General features: G+C 38.7%; 1 protein-coding gene across 1 annotated transcript in view; it reads right to left on the reverse strand.

Moving 5' to 3' along the window:
* commd10 (COMM domain containing 10) overlaps positions 1-10,964 on the reverse strand; it is a 62,181-nt gene extending 51,217 nt beyond the window's left edge. Inside the window, exons 1-5 of the mRNA XM_061730052.1 lie at positions 10,857-10,964; positions 9,019-9,109; positions 8,410-8,520; positions 7,556-7,711; positions 4,379-4,489 (exon numbers count right to left, since the gene is read on the reverse strand). Of these exons, the coding sequence (XP_061586036.1) occupies positions 4,379-4,489; positions 7,556-7,711; positions 8,410-8,520; positions 9,019-9,109; positions 10,857-10,885 (498 nt within the window). The 5' untranslated portion in view covers positions 10,886-10,964. The remainder of the gene's footprint in view (positions 1-4,378; positions 4,490-7,555; positions 7,712-8,409; positions 8,521-9,018; positions 9,110-10,856) is intronic.
* Positions 10,965-13,081: the final 2,117 nt, after the last annotated feature.

The raw sequence follows: 13,081 nt of genomic DNA on the forward strand, positions 1-13,081 counted from the left end.
AAATGTACAAGGAGAGACCTGACGCCTACTTGTGTTGTGATTAATTAAAAAAAAAAAAAAAAGCTAAATTGGCATGATGAGACAAGTCATGAGTAAAGTGTTATCTTGATGGTATTACATCTTAAAGCCTTCAGTTTAACAATTTGAGCTCAGTGTTTCCTTTTGCAGCCAGCCTCTATTGTGCAGCAACATGGACCGACTGTCTGAGCCACATATCTGGAAACTAGAAGTCCCTGTCCGTTGCCCCTGAACACAACTGTAACCAAATTATTGCTCAAGGCTAAACAGACATTGCTAAGAAAATTATATTTGTTCATTAAAAGCCTCCTCATTCTCTCTATCCAAATCATTTCCATTTCCTCTTTCCTGTTTATCATATACTGTACCTGTTTTTAATGGGCAACTTAATGGTGTAACTGCCTTATCAATCCTTGGATGCTGAACCTACGGCTAAACTTTTTGAACATAACTTATGGCTCTGTAGATTGTTACCTTGTCATCGATTTATCCCACTATCTTTTATTTGAGCTGTTTGGATTTGTGTATGCTGCAGGTTTTAAAGACCTGAATCATCACCAAACCACAACACTTGCCTCAAAGACCCCCCCCCCCACACACAAAAACAAGTGTTCAACTTCATAAAAGCAAAATAAGTATATACATATAAATGTCTAACTTGAAACTGCAGATTGCCTCAAAAATCAAAGATTCCAACAGTCGATGTTTCCTAGATAAACGTAAGGAAATAATCCTGGCAGCCTGAAAATCGGGACACATCAGAGCCTGGTACCGAAAACAAGTTGGGGCCGACAGTGGCGGATATGTTTCTTTTATGAATTTTAACGTCATCAAGAGAACGTCTGAGCATAAACGAGAGAGAGAGAGAGCCAGTTGCAGTCAGAGAGGTTTAATTTTTTATGCATGACAGGATTATTTTAACTGGGGAAAAACATCTAAATATGTCAATTTGATGAAGAGAAGTGAGTTCTCCAGAGTTGTCAAAAAATAAAGTTTGATAAAAGTAAATGCGCATTTACCACATTGCTTATTAAAATGTTAGCTCACGAAACCACATGTGGTGAAGTTACAATGTGATCTTTTTATTCATTTATTTTTTTTTTTTAATCCTCACTTGTTCAAGCTTGCACCACTTACATTTTTTTTCCCTTTTCCCCTCCGTCCTTGTAGGTTAGCGTTCTTTGTGGCAGTATTCTGTTCTAGGATTCATAACGCGGCAGCAAGCACCTTTAATTTATGAAACCCATGATTTTGTCTGCATTTTAATCTGGTCCATGGTTTCATAACCCTTCTTTGTGAATATTTTAAAGACCCAAATGAGCACATGGATAAAGTGAAACAGAAGTGCGCTACCCTCTCCAGCAATTAAATAACACAAAAAAGCAGACAGGGAACAATGGTTTTAATAGCTCCTCTTCAAGCAGCTCAACCAGATAAAATTGAACCTCAACAGATATCCGATGTAAAAATGGGTAATTTTCATGTTTCAAAAAAAAAAAAAAAAAGCATTTAACAGCAACAAAGCACAACCCGCAGCAATACCTTGTAAAAAAGTATAGATAAAACAACACATTCTTATTCTTTTTCAAGTGCTCATGAACAGGAAACTCTCCAGATCATCAATAACTACTAAGCTCATTCCCAGAGGTGAAGAGAGACCCCATGTAGACTACTGTTATTACGACTTCAAACACCTTAAGTTCAACTGAAGGACTAATTTTAGCAAGTTCTCACTTTTTCCACTCAAAAGTCTCATCTTTCTGTTGTCAGTCTTGAATCATCTTCTGTTATATTGTCCTTTCTCTCACCTTCCCCTGCATCCTCTAGTTCTTCCCTCCAATCACTGCTCACATGAAATTATTTTGCTAACTCCTCTCCTCTTCTGACAGCAGATCAATCAAGCCATTTTTCCATCTCAGCTCCGTGTTCCAAGGGATACAAAGCTACGCAACAGGTAATGTGTCATACCTGCGCTGACTGAGGCAAATTTGCACCAGTGCTTTATGAGCACGCTCTAAACACCTCACTCTTGAGACATCAAGAAGAAGTTGGGGAAATGTCTGAGTGCAACGATGTACTAGAATGCCTCTTCAGTTTTCAAAGAAGGAAAGTTGATACGATTTAGGAAACCCTCGGCTCCCATGGGTGGGGTGCTTCAACAACTATTGGATACTATGATACATCCTCTCAATAAACATTCACCTGCCCACTTTATTACGTACACCACCAGGCATATTTAAAGAAGTGGCCGATGAGAATACGTATGTTCTTGGTCTGCACATTGTTAAGACAGAGTTAGACTGTTAAGACAAAAACACCAATATAATTCACTGAAAATGAGCAGCACTTCTAATCCCAAGTATGTCTTCTAAAATCTCTACTGCGCTCAAGTTACACTGTGTGTCACATATTATTTGGGGAAAGCAATATGAGGCACTCTGGCCGTCCTCCTCCACCTCCACCTTTGTGACAGCTTTAATGAAGTCAGATGTTGGCATATGGGGGTGTATCAAACTCTCCACTTGAAATCAATAAAATATAGAGGCCGTCGTTGGCTTTACTGGTCTATTGGTCTATTTACTGTACAGTGAGTGAAAATAACCGAGTCAAATTCCCTGTCTTGGCCAATAAACCTGATTCTGATTCTGATTCAGTCCATATTGTTAAAGTTCCCTCCTTTATCCTCTTCACCTTCATGGATCTACACTCACTTTCTATTTGTTCTCCTCCTCTTTCCCTCTTATATCTCCCAACATCTGTACCCAATGCCTCATTTACTTTTTGTAATTTTGTCTTCCTCTTTTGTTTTAGACACTTAGCAGCACTAATTAGTATGACACTTTCAGGTGAATGCAAGGTATTTCCTTCTCAGTCAAGACCGTACTTTCAAATTCCCAAAGTTGCACACACAGAGAAAATAAGCTGTCAGGAAACCCTAATCAGAAAGCACCAATCTCATACTGAATGTGTTACTACAAAGTTAGAGGAATCCTATCCATCACAAATATTTTACTGGCCCTGAGGAGACGCTTCCAAATCTGTGAGATCACAGTGCCCCCTGCATGTTACCGGTGGAGGTGCACCTCTTTGAAATGGAGCTCATCACACTTTTATTCCTTAAACCAGCTTTGTTTTAGCCCTCCAGCTATTTCCTCCCACAAGGCGAATGGTGTTCGTGGATTTAAATAAATTAATGCCCATTTTGCAAACCTGGGGGAAACAGTAGAAGTGTTTCTCAAATGTTAAAGTCTTAACAAAGTCGCTTATAAAAAAAAGATAAAGAAAAGCTTCTTTTTTTCCCAGCTTGTGCATGTAGGCTCACATTTAAGACTGCAGAAATTTGAATATGTCGAGCCTAATTCCAGGTTTAGGCTGAGCCGGCACTCTCCTGGGGCGGAATACAAAGCAGTGTGTAAGACAGACACTTGACTAGCCAGCTAGAACAACCCCATCCAGGCTCGGAGGCTAGTCTGCTTAACCAATCTGAGTCAAACACCACTTTAAAGAAGCCATTCAGTCGCCTTAAGGACATAACTACAAAATTTCAGTATCCATGACAACAAACTGCAGTCCTGTGAAGTATTCACAGCCTAGCGTTTGCTAAAACAACAACAGCACCTCGCCAAGTATCTATTCATATTTGAGCTTGGCAAAACCTTCAGTCTACAGAAATATTTTTCAATTATATCACGCACTTCAAAGGCTAAAAAATGCATTATTGTGACAAAGAAAGAGCCCTTTAAGAGAACAATACTACTTCCACAGAAAAGGGCAGGAATAAGCAGCTCATAGAACAAGTACATGTCGTTATATAATTGGGGTTCAATCAAAATATACATCGTGAAAATAAATGTAAACAGGGAAGCTTCACAGTTGAAGGGCTTGAGTTTAAACAATATTTGTGTCATGTTTACATGTGTTTTCCTTATTAGGAAATACATTTTTAAGCCTCATACTTTACTTAAATATCCGTTTTCAAAGATTAAATGTTAAAAAAATATAAACAAAGCATAAGTCAGACTACTATCTAGACTGAATAGCATACATGTTGTCTGCTTTTAACTAAGGTTTAGAACGAAACCCCGGAGGTTTCGGATAACAAGCTCCCTGATCTCTAGTTTTACAGTACAGTGGCTCCAAAGCCAGATGCCTGTCTTCCCTTTGGGTCAAGACGTACAGCTCTGGGATTACCATCAATTAGCACAAAAAAAGAAAAAAGAAAAAAAGAGCAGATTGGAGATGCAGTTCATCTGGCATAAATGCAAGTAACCTGATCTGACTATGGTGCATACATTTTAGGCTACAATGGTGTTTACAAGTGATAAGTGTGTGTCTGCTCACTGCATCTATGTGTTCATACCTCAGAGTCCTCACTGCAGAGTCCCAGTTGCACTACAGCACTGGGAGACTTCATCCTGGCCTGGCTGGACTGGGCCATCTGCAGGTTCAGCTGCCAGCCGACATACTCCAGCTGAAACAGACGATGGGATACGTCTCATACATCAGTTGTTTTGTTTTTGTAAGCCATGAATAAAACAGCAGCTTATAAACAGTGTTATTATGCCATATTGATTGTTTACTATCCCCATTTTTTTCCCTCCTTACTTTGACTCTAATTTGCCTAAACTTTTCTCCTTTCTTACTTTTATTCAAATATCCACCATCCTATGATGAAGGAATGACTTGCAACCTGTCATACTAACTTTTTTGTTTTAAACAACAAATCTCCATGTGAATAAGAAAGTCTTTCAGATGTTTGAGACTGACAAAACCTTGTACTGTCTCCTCACACCGATCGTACCAACTGCCCACCCTGATTTACAGAGACACACCTCATCAGTCAGCAGTAGTCGTGCGATAGATCAGCAGCACTGAGTCAAGGCAGGGCAGGTAAGTGTTTTATGATGTAGACGGAGGCCACAACGATAAAACATACGTGACTTATTGGGTTTGGATACATCCACGGCATCAGAGGACAGGTGTGAGGTAGGAAAAGCCTTGGCTTGATTATTCACGACTGGAACGTCACATCTTCACTATGTTACCCAAATAACTCCTGCTATAATCAACTTAAATACAGTACAGACCAAATGTTTGGACACGCTTCCCCATTTGTTTGAATGAGAAGGCGTGTCCAAACTTTTGGTCTGTACTGTATATAAAAATTAAATTTAATTAAAATCCAGTTAAATACTGCTAGGGCTTCACTATATGGCAAATAAAGCATTCTAGTTTTTGAACAATCTGTCTTTAGTTTAAAATGTTTAAAATGTATAAGTGCAATGCATTTGGCTGTTCCGCCTTTGCCTTGTTGTGGTTTGGAATTTGCATTTGTAAATGTCACAATTGTCATTTACATTTGTGAATCTTTCTTGTTTTAATGATGTATGTGGTTAGAGCTTCACACTGCAGTTGTTTCATAATAGATTGCTCAAAGTCAAAGCAGGTGGCCTCCAGAGAATAAATGGCTGTCACTGCTCCCCACTAACAAATTCATGTGGGAGGAAGTGAGGACGGGGTTTGGCAGGTAGATGAGACATCGCAATTAATGACAGTAGCACCACCTCAAGAATAATGTGTACATCTGCTTATTTACTCGGTTTTAGATCTCATCTCCAAAAGGAATATTTCTTGAAGTGTCAATCTTTAATCAAGAAGAGGAAGAAAAAAAAATGTAAAATTTATGATACATTTGCTTTGAGCTTTGAAGGAACTTTTCATACAGCTAGAAAGAAATCAGGTCGGTCTTAATGTGGGCTGCCGATGTAGTTTCTCAGCGTGAAATCATGAGACTAACGTGTGATGAATCCTCTTGTGGATTTGTATATAAGAGCGACTTGAACAGGGATGCCACAATAACTACGCTGGTGGCATGTTTTTAGTTTGAGCAGATTGACCAGTGACTGGAAGTTCAGATATTTTTAAGTGAAACATCATGTGCCTAAAAGCCACAAACTGTTGCACCAACTGAGCATGTCTTCCGTCTGGATTTTTTTTTTTTCATTACAAAAAATAAATAAATACAGCCCAAAGGTAAAAATGTATAATATATGTAAGGTTTTCAAAAATAATGCCAGAAGTGCTTGAGGCCAAAAAGGAAAAGTTTTCTAACCATAACCAAACGGTGGGCAGCAACCCTTTTTGTCAAACTTCTTCCTGTAAAATACATTTTCATCTGAACTCAACTGAACTCCCTGACAATGTAAAGATAACGTGTTCCGTGTTTAAGGGGAGAGGAAATTGTACAAATAAAACCCAAGAGGAAAGGAAGTTTAAAAGAAGATTTCTATACATTTCCACCATTTTTCTTCGCCTTTCAAATCTGAAAAAATAAAAGTGCATCAGACACTAATACAGCATTCTCCTTTACCAGCCCTGAACTTAAAGTGTAGCTACATCCAACTCATCTTAAAGGAGAAAAAAAAGTATCCAAGGAAAAAGGGATTTGACTTTTGGGGTTGTTAAATTACCTTATTCAGGGTCACAGGTGAGCATCCAGCTTAACCCAAATGCCATAAAGGAAGAGGAAAACGAGACTAACAATCAACAGTGCAGTCAGAACCACCTGGAGCTGAACCTACTCAACTCTGTGGAGATGATGGTGGACTCCAGTAGGAAGCCCCCAACAAATCCATCCCCTCACCACACTCAGCAACACAGCGTCTACTGTGGAAACGTTCAGATTTCTGGGATCCACAATTTCCCAGGATCTGCAGTGAACCACCAAGATAGAATCTGACCAGAAGAAGGGACCGCAAAGGTTGTATTTCCTGAGAAGTCTCATAAAGTTTAACCTGCCCCAGGCGCTGATCACCTTCTACTTTGCTATCATCCGTCTGGTTTGGATGGACCATCAAACAGGACAGGTACGGACTGCTACGGACAATAAGGTCTGCAGTGAAAATGATGAGGTCCACCTTCTCTCCGCCCAGGACCTGCACCAGTCCAGGGTCAGGAAACGAGCAAGGAACATCTCTGCAGACTCCTCACACCCTGCCAACTTTTCAAACTTCTCCTATCCGGTAGGCGATACAGAGAACCGTGCACCAAAACCACCCATTTCTTCCCCCAGGCCATCACTCTACTGGACTTGCAGCAGTCATAGTGTGTTGAATATTTGTGCAATATCTTCATGACTGTAAATATTGGTTCCGTCTTGTAAATATGGTATATAGTCTACATATTTTTGGATCGCTGACTTTTTTTAAAATTTTTATTCATTTCGTTTATTGAACCCTGAGAGACAAAGTCCGCCAAATCAAATTCCTCGTTTGTTTGCACAACCCTGTCAAATGAAGTTGATTCTGATTCTGATGTTTTTTTGGGGGAAAAAAACACAGCGAATGTAGAAACTCCAGACCAAGAAAGCCCCCAGTTGCGATTTGATCTAGGAATTTTCTTTAAAAAAAATGTCTGCTGCTCAAAAAACATTCAAGGTGTCCAAAGCCTATCTATCTATGTGATTCTTTTGACTAAGTTTGGAAAAGCATTACTTTTAATGGGTTTTCAGCTAAATGAGAAGTTCCGGTCCATGTACCTTCTTAGGAGCAAATATGTTTCCCTTCAGCTTCTCCACCAGCTCCGGCCCGGCAGCAGCCCAGCTTTGAGAGAACACCTCAGCCTTGTCTGGGCTGAGATGGACTGCCTGCAGCTGCTGCTGCAGAGATGCCGGCTTTGCATTATGATACACTGCCTAGGAGAGAAGAGGGAGACACACTCAAACACTTAGCAAAATGTTGTACAATACAGCTATTCATAATAAACACTGCACACTCTTTGCATCGTTCAAATTGAAAACGGTGCAGAGCATTGTATAACACTGTAATTCATAATGCACACTAAATCAAAGTATTGTATAATATAGCTATTCATTAAACAACAGCGACCCCAACTGGAGAAGTACGGTAGCTCATAATACTATCAAAAAGGGAACAGACACTATTTATGCAAATCCTTTATCTTCTTAAAGCAGTGTAAATAAAGCCTTTGTCATGTCCATGGCAAGAAAAAATAAACAAAGCAGAATCGTCTCAAATGAACCCCATCACAACAAAAAGTTTAATTTATATTTTTAAATGTTGAACAGCCTCTAAGGGATGACTAAATATATTTCTCTAAACTAGAATCCACATACCACTTTTTTACAGTCTTTAAAGAAAGGGAATCATACTGAACCCTATGAATAAGCTGTCTTCTTTTAATCCCATTTAGTAGTCATGCTTTCTCCTTAAATAATATACCTAATATTCTTCTATTCTTACATTAATTTAAAACAAACAGGATCAGATGAGATACTGAAACATGACAATCATTTTAATCATGATATAATTTATGCATAAATCATTTTAAATCCCTTCAATAATGTAACTAAGGAGGACTTTAGCACTTCACCTGCTCTAGTATGAAGGCGGACGTTTCCAGGACCAAGTTCAGAGCATGTTTATCCAGTGACAGAGCAGTCTGGAGTTTTTGCTCGTCTTCTTCACTGAATGTTCGCTCTCCCTGCAAAGAATAAAAATCTCGGCTTTATTGCAGAAAATCCTTGAATACTCATTTAGAAGAAATAACAAAACAAAACAAAAAGCTGCTTGACAAATTGTGTAATTCCTACTAAGAGTAAAAGAGTCATATCAGCGAGCGATTTCATAAAAAATAGTTTATTAAAATAGTTACACCTGTGAATTTTTGGCTAATAGGTGAAAAAAAGAAAATGAATACATAGTTCTTGGGGGGGCTGAGCTTGAGAGTATCCTGGTTTAAAAGAAGAAAGGAAAGAAAGGAAGAAGAAGGAAGAAAGAAAAGAGGATGGGAAGGAGAAAGAAATGAAGAGGAAATAAGGTGGAAGAGGAGGACAAAAAAAAAAGAGGAGTAAGAAAAAGTAATATTGATCCCAGCATTGGAGCAAGTTCATTACAGTTAAGTCTGACTGATGCTTCAAGGTTATTATGAATGCACAGCTTTCAATCAGTTTTGTTGCTGAAGTCTGTGCACTGGCTTTACCTTCAGATGAAGTTTTTGTATGATGCGAGAGATCAGCTTGGAGAACTTGTTCACATCAATTCCATTGATGAAAGTCACTGCTTCTTTAATGCTGTTGGGGCAGAAGTATTATGAGCATTAATGACAGTGATGTAGACGCTCCGATTCCTAAGTTACACATCCATTTTCCACTTCATGTCCCAAATGAAAGCTAAGTCTCCACTCTATGCAGTGAGTTTCAACGGCACCTCGGCACAATGACAACAAGCACATATCATAAACCATACTACACATATATCCGTCTGTCTGTCCATTACAATTCAGCTTATCCGGGTTTGGCTCGCAGGGGCAACCGCCTAAGAAGAAAGGCCCAGACCTCCTTCTCCCCGGCCACATTCACCAGTTCTTGTGGGAGGAAACTCTGAAATTCCCTGGCCAACAAAGACGTATATAATCTCTCCAACATGTCCTGGGTCTGCCTCTGGGCCTTTTCCCAGTCATACATTTCCAAAACACATCTTTAGATAAGTCTAAAAGGCATCCAAGACAGACATCTGAGCCAACTCATGTGGGTTCTCTTTATGTTGAGGAGCAGTGCTCCTCCACATGCATATGGCAGTGAAATATTGGCTCACATCCAAAACAGCAAAGCTTTGGCTAAAGTGTGAACGGTGCATAGCAAAGTTAAGCACTGTGTACAATGGAATAGGAATAGGAAATGGAATAAAACACAATTTTAAAGCATGCAGATATAGATGTAGTAGATGCATTAATTCCCTATTTTTCAGTCCTGTTTCAGTTCTAATACACTGTATATTTTCCAATAACTGATACCGATTCTCATATTAGGTTTTTTTTCTTTATCATTGTTATCATAACAACTACTATCAATAGCAGTAGTCGTATTGTTTTACTTGGTACTATATGTAAGGATACTAGAATCTGTAGTAAACCACGGCACCTCTGAAAAGAAAGATTACACAAAACGCATGAAATTTAAATGTATTCTATATAAATATTGTTGTATATAAAAAAAAAGATAGTAGCAACAAATGTAGGGTTTTCAAACTGAATATCCGAAAGGAATGTACAAAACTGGAATGAAAAATACCTATATCATCCAATCTCTTCAATTAATTTACTTAACTTAAAAATAATTTTGTTTTCTTTTATTTATATATTTTGTCAGTCTTATATCAATTTCAGTGACTTATGCCAGAATCTGCATCAATACATACCCTTACCCGAAGTCCTTCAAATAATTATACTACGCTAAAGGACTACATCCAGCAACATGTGATTTTACAAATTGTATAAGATTGTAACTTTTTATGGTTTTAAAACATTTGCACGCAAATGAACAGACATGGCATGTCTTTAATGTGTTGGGCAGCCTTATACTATGTTTTAACTATTCCCAGTTAAAATTGTGAAAGTGAATGAAGCTTTTTCTTCTGCATTGTAAGTTGAAAACAAGAACTTCAAATGTATGTTTAACTGCACTTCATGTACGATGCGATAGGAAAAAAAACTGAACAAAAACATCTCAAGTAGACTAATTAGATTTAGTTTATTCGTTTCCAATTCTATGCATGTAAATATTTGCATGAAAGAAAAGTGCTGTGTCTGAAAGTAAAATAATTAAAAAAGAAAAGAGACAGGATGTTTGAAATCTATTTAATTAAAAAATGCCAGAAACCTAATTAAAGAACACAGTTTGATAGTAATGGCATCAGTTTTGCTGATGTGTTGGACCACAATACTTTCAGGATGCTACAAGCTACTTATAACGTTGGAGTCGTAATAAAAACATTTAAAAAAAAAGAGTGCGTGTTTTATGTTAATAAATTCACACTCACCTTTGTGTTTCTTTTATGATGGAACTCATGGTGTTTCTTTCTAAAGTCGCCTCAGCTGCAGCCGCATCCTCACACTGTTGTCATTCCTGCTTCCGGGTTTACACGAGATACTCACGTGACAGCCAGGGCTGTGCAGTAGACATGCGCAGTGGAGAGCCACGCATCGCTATCGCGCACATATCGTTGTCATATGAAAAATAAATAAATACATAAATAAATAATGGACTTGGATTTTTTTTCCTTTTTTCTTCCCTTTACTTTTATGTGTCTTTGTTGTATAAATACGCTTTTTCAATTTTTATTTTGTGCAGAATAGAGGCAAAGGATGAGTGCAACAGGTCACAACAGGCCTACTGACTCTCAGGAGAGGTGCATAAGCACATTTACCACTATAATTTTAAAATTCATTGCTACTCTATAGATATTAAATGCACAGAATCGTTTAAGGTGTCGAGTATTAGTGCAAAGCCCTTCTTCTGAATTTTGGAAGGACAAAACTGTAATTATTGAACACTTACTTACACAATAATTGTTCCTCAATATTTTTCTAAACCTGCAACTTGACAGAAACAGATACTAAACCTTGAAGATTTTGGCTTAAAGTTTTTAGAACAAAAGAAATGATTATCAACTAGAAATATTTAGAAGAACATGTAAAATAGTATATGTGGAATGTCTATCAGTCAATCAATCAATTGAAAGCACCGCAGTGAAGTCACAGAAAATGCCTTTTGTTCCTCAACACTTCCTTCCATTGAATCCACATGTGAATTTTTCTTTTTTTTTATTTCTGTTTAGTAAAGCCTATAGTTAGTGTTTAGTAGACCTCTAGCTGGTGTTGGTAAATCCCTAGGTAGTGTAAACTTTAGTGTGTTAGAGTCGCTCCTGTAGTTTCTTGTGCAGGCCCCCCCTTCTCCTCCCTTTTCTCTCTTTTGTCCATGGTGCAGCATCCTCTGCCGGACACCGGAACCTGCACTGTGGGAGTGAGAGGGGCAGGGTAACGGCCCGGGCAGGCGGGGGAGAGGTTTGTCCGTCAAGACTCCTCTACCTGGCCCTGGGCCTGCCCCTTCTCAACCTTTCCCCGACCCTGAACCCCAACCTGGGACTTGACGATTGGGCCGGAGCTTCGGGAGCTGCGTGCTGGCCTGCGGTCCCCACCCCTGGTCATCCCGTTGCTGCTTCCACCTGCCTGCTGTGCTGTTGCCGTCCCTGACCCACCAGTCTGGCCTTCGGCAGGAGGGTCCCCCCTTATGAGCCTGGTCCAGGTTTCTTCCTTCCTAAAGGGGAGTTTTTCCTTGCCACTGTTTGGCTTAAGGTTTTTCTCCCACTAGGGGAGTTTTTACCTGCCATTGTTTATGTAATAACTGCTCGGGGGTCATGTTCTGGGTATAGGTCTCTGGAAAGCGTCTAGAGACAACTTTTGTTGTATTAGACGCTATATAAATAAAATTGAATTGAATTGAATTGAAAGTATGGTGTGGGCGACTGGGCTTAACTCATTAACTTCTTTAAGTTTTCTAGCAAAGAAGTTTTAAAATTCCCCCTTTTATTTAATTTAATCCAAAAAAATCATTTTCTTTTTTTTTTAAGAAAAACAAAATGTCAGTCCTGTTGGTTAAAGTAAAATATAGAAGCTTAAATAAGTGAATCTCAAGTGGTTATGTTTCATGCCTTCCTAACCTTGTAAATGTGGTGTACCTGAGACTGCAAGAACGCTGCAGTTTTGAAATGATGCTGGAGGGTCAAGGATCACTGGTAACTTCATATTTAATACTTCAGGAGTCCTGTTAATATACCGTTTCATCTCCATACACCCTCTGCAAGCAAAATGTCAAGGCTGATAGCTTAGCTGAATTTGGAAATGTTGGATTTGTCTAAATGGAATTGTGGCCGACTTTACAGCTTTTTTTTGCCCATTTACGCAGAAGTAAATAAGCTTCCACAATCTTTGTTTTTACAAGGACTTTTTGCAATAATGGTCCAACACAGCTATGGATAATTCACTCCAGTGAATGTTGCAGTGTATGCTGTTTGGAGAAAAGAAAAGCACATTTAAAGAATCAATTCAGACTGCTTATGTGAATTAGAACTGCCTTTATGGTGAGACTGATTGATTATATATAGCTAAGTGAATATTGAGCTTATCTTCTTTGTGCTAACTAAAAAGATCCTGAAAACCCAGGGTCTGGACAAAGATGTGGAGATTAGTAATTCATGTTTCCACT

Source organism: Cololabis saira, chromosome 9 (genome assembly GCF_033807715.1).
Source record: "Cololabis saira isolate AMF1-May2022 chromosome 9, fColSai1.1, whole genome shotgun sequence".
Taxonomy (NCBI): domain Eukaryota; kingdom Metazoa; phylum Chordata; class Actinopteri; order Beloniformes; family Belonidae; genus Cololabis; species Cololabis saira.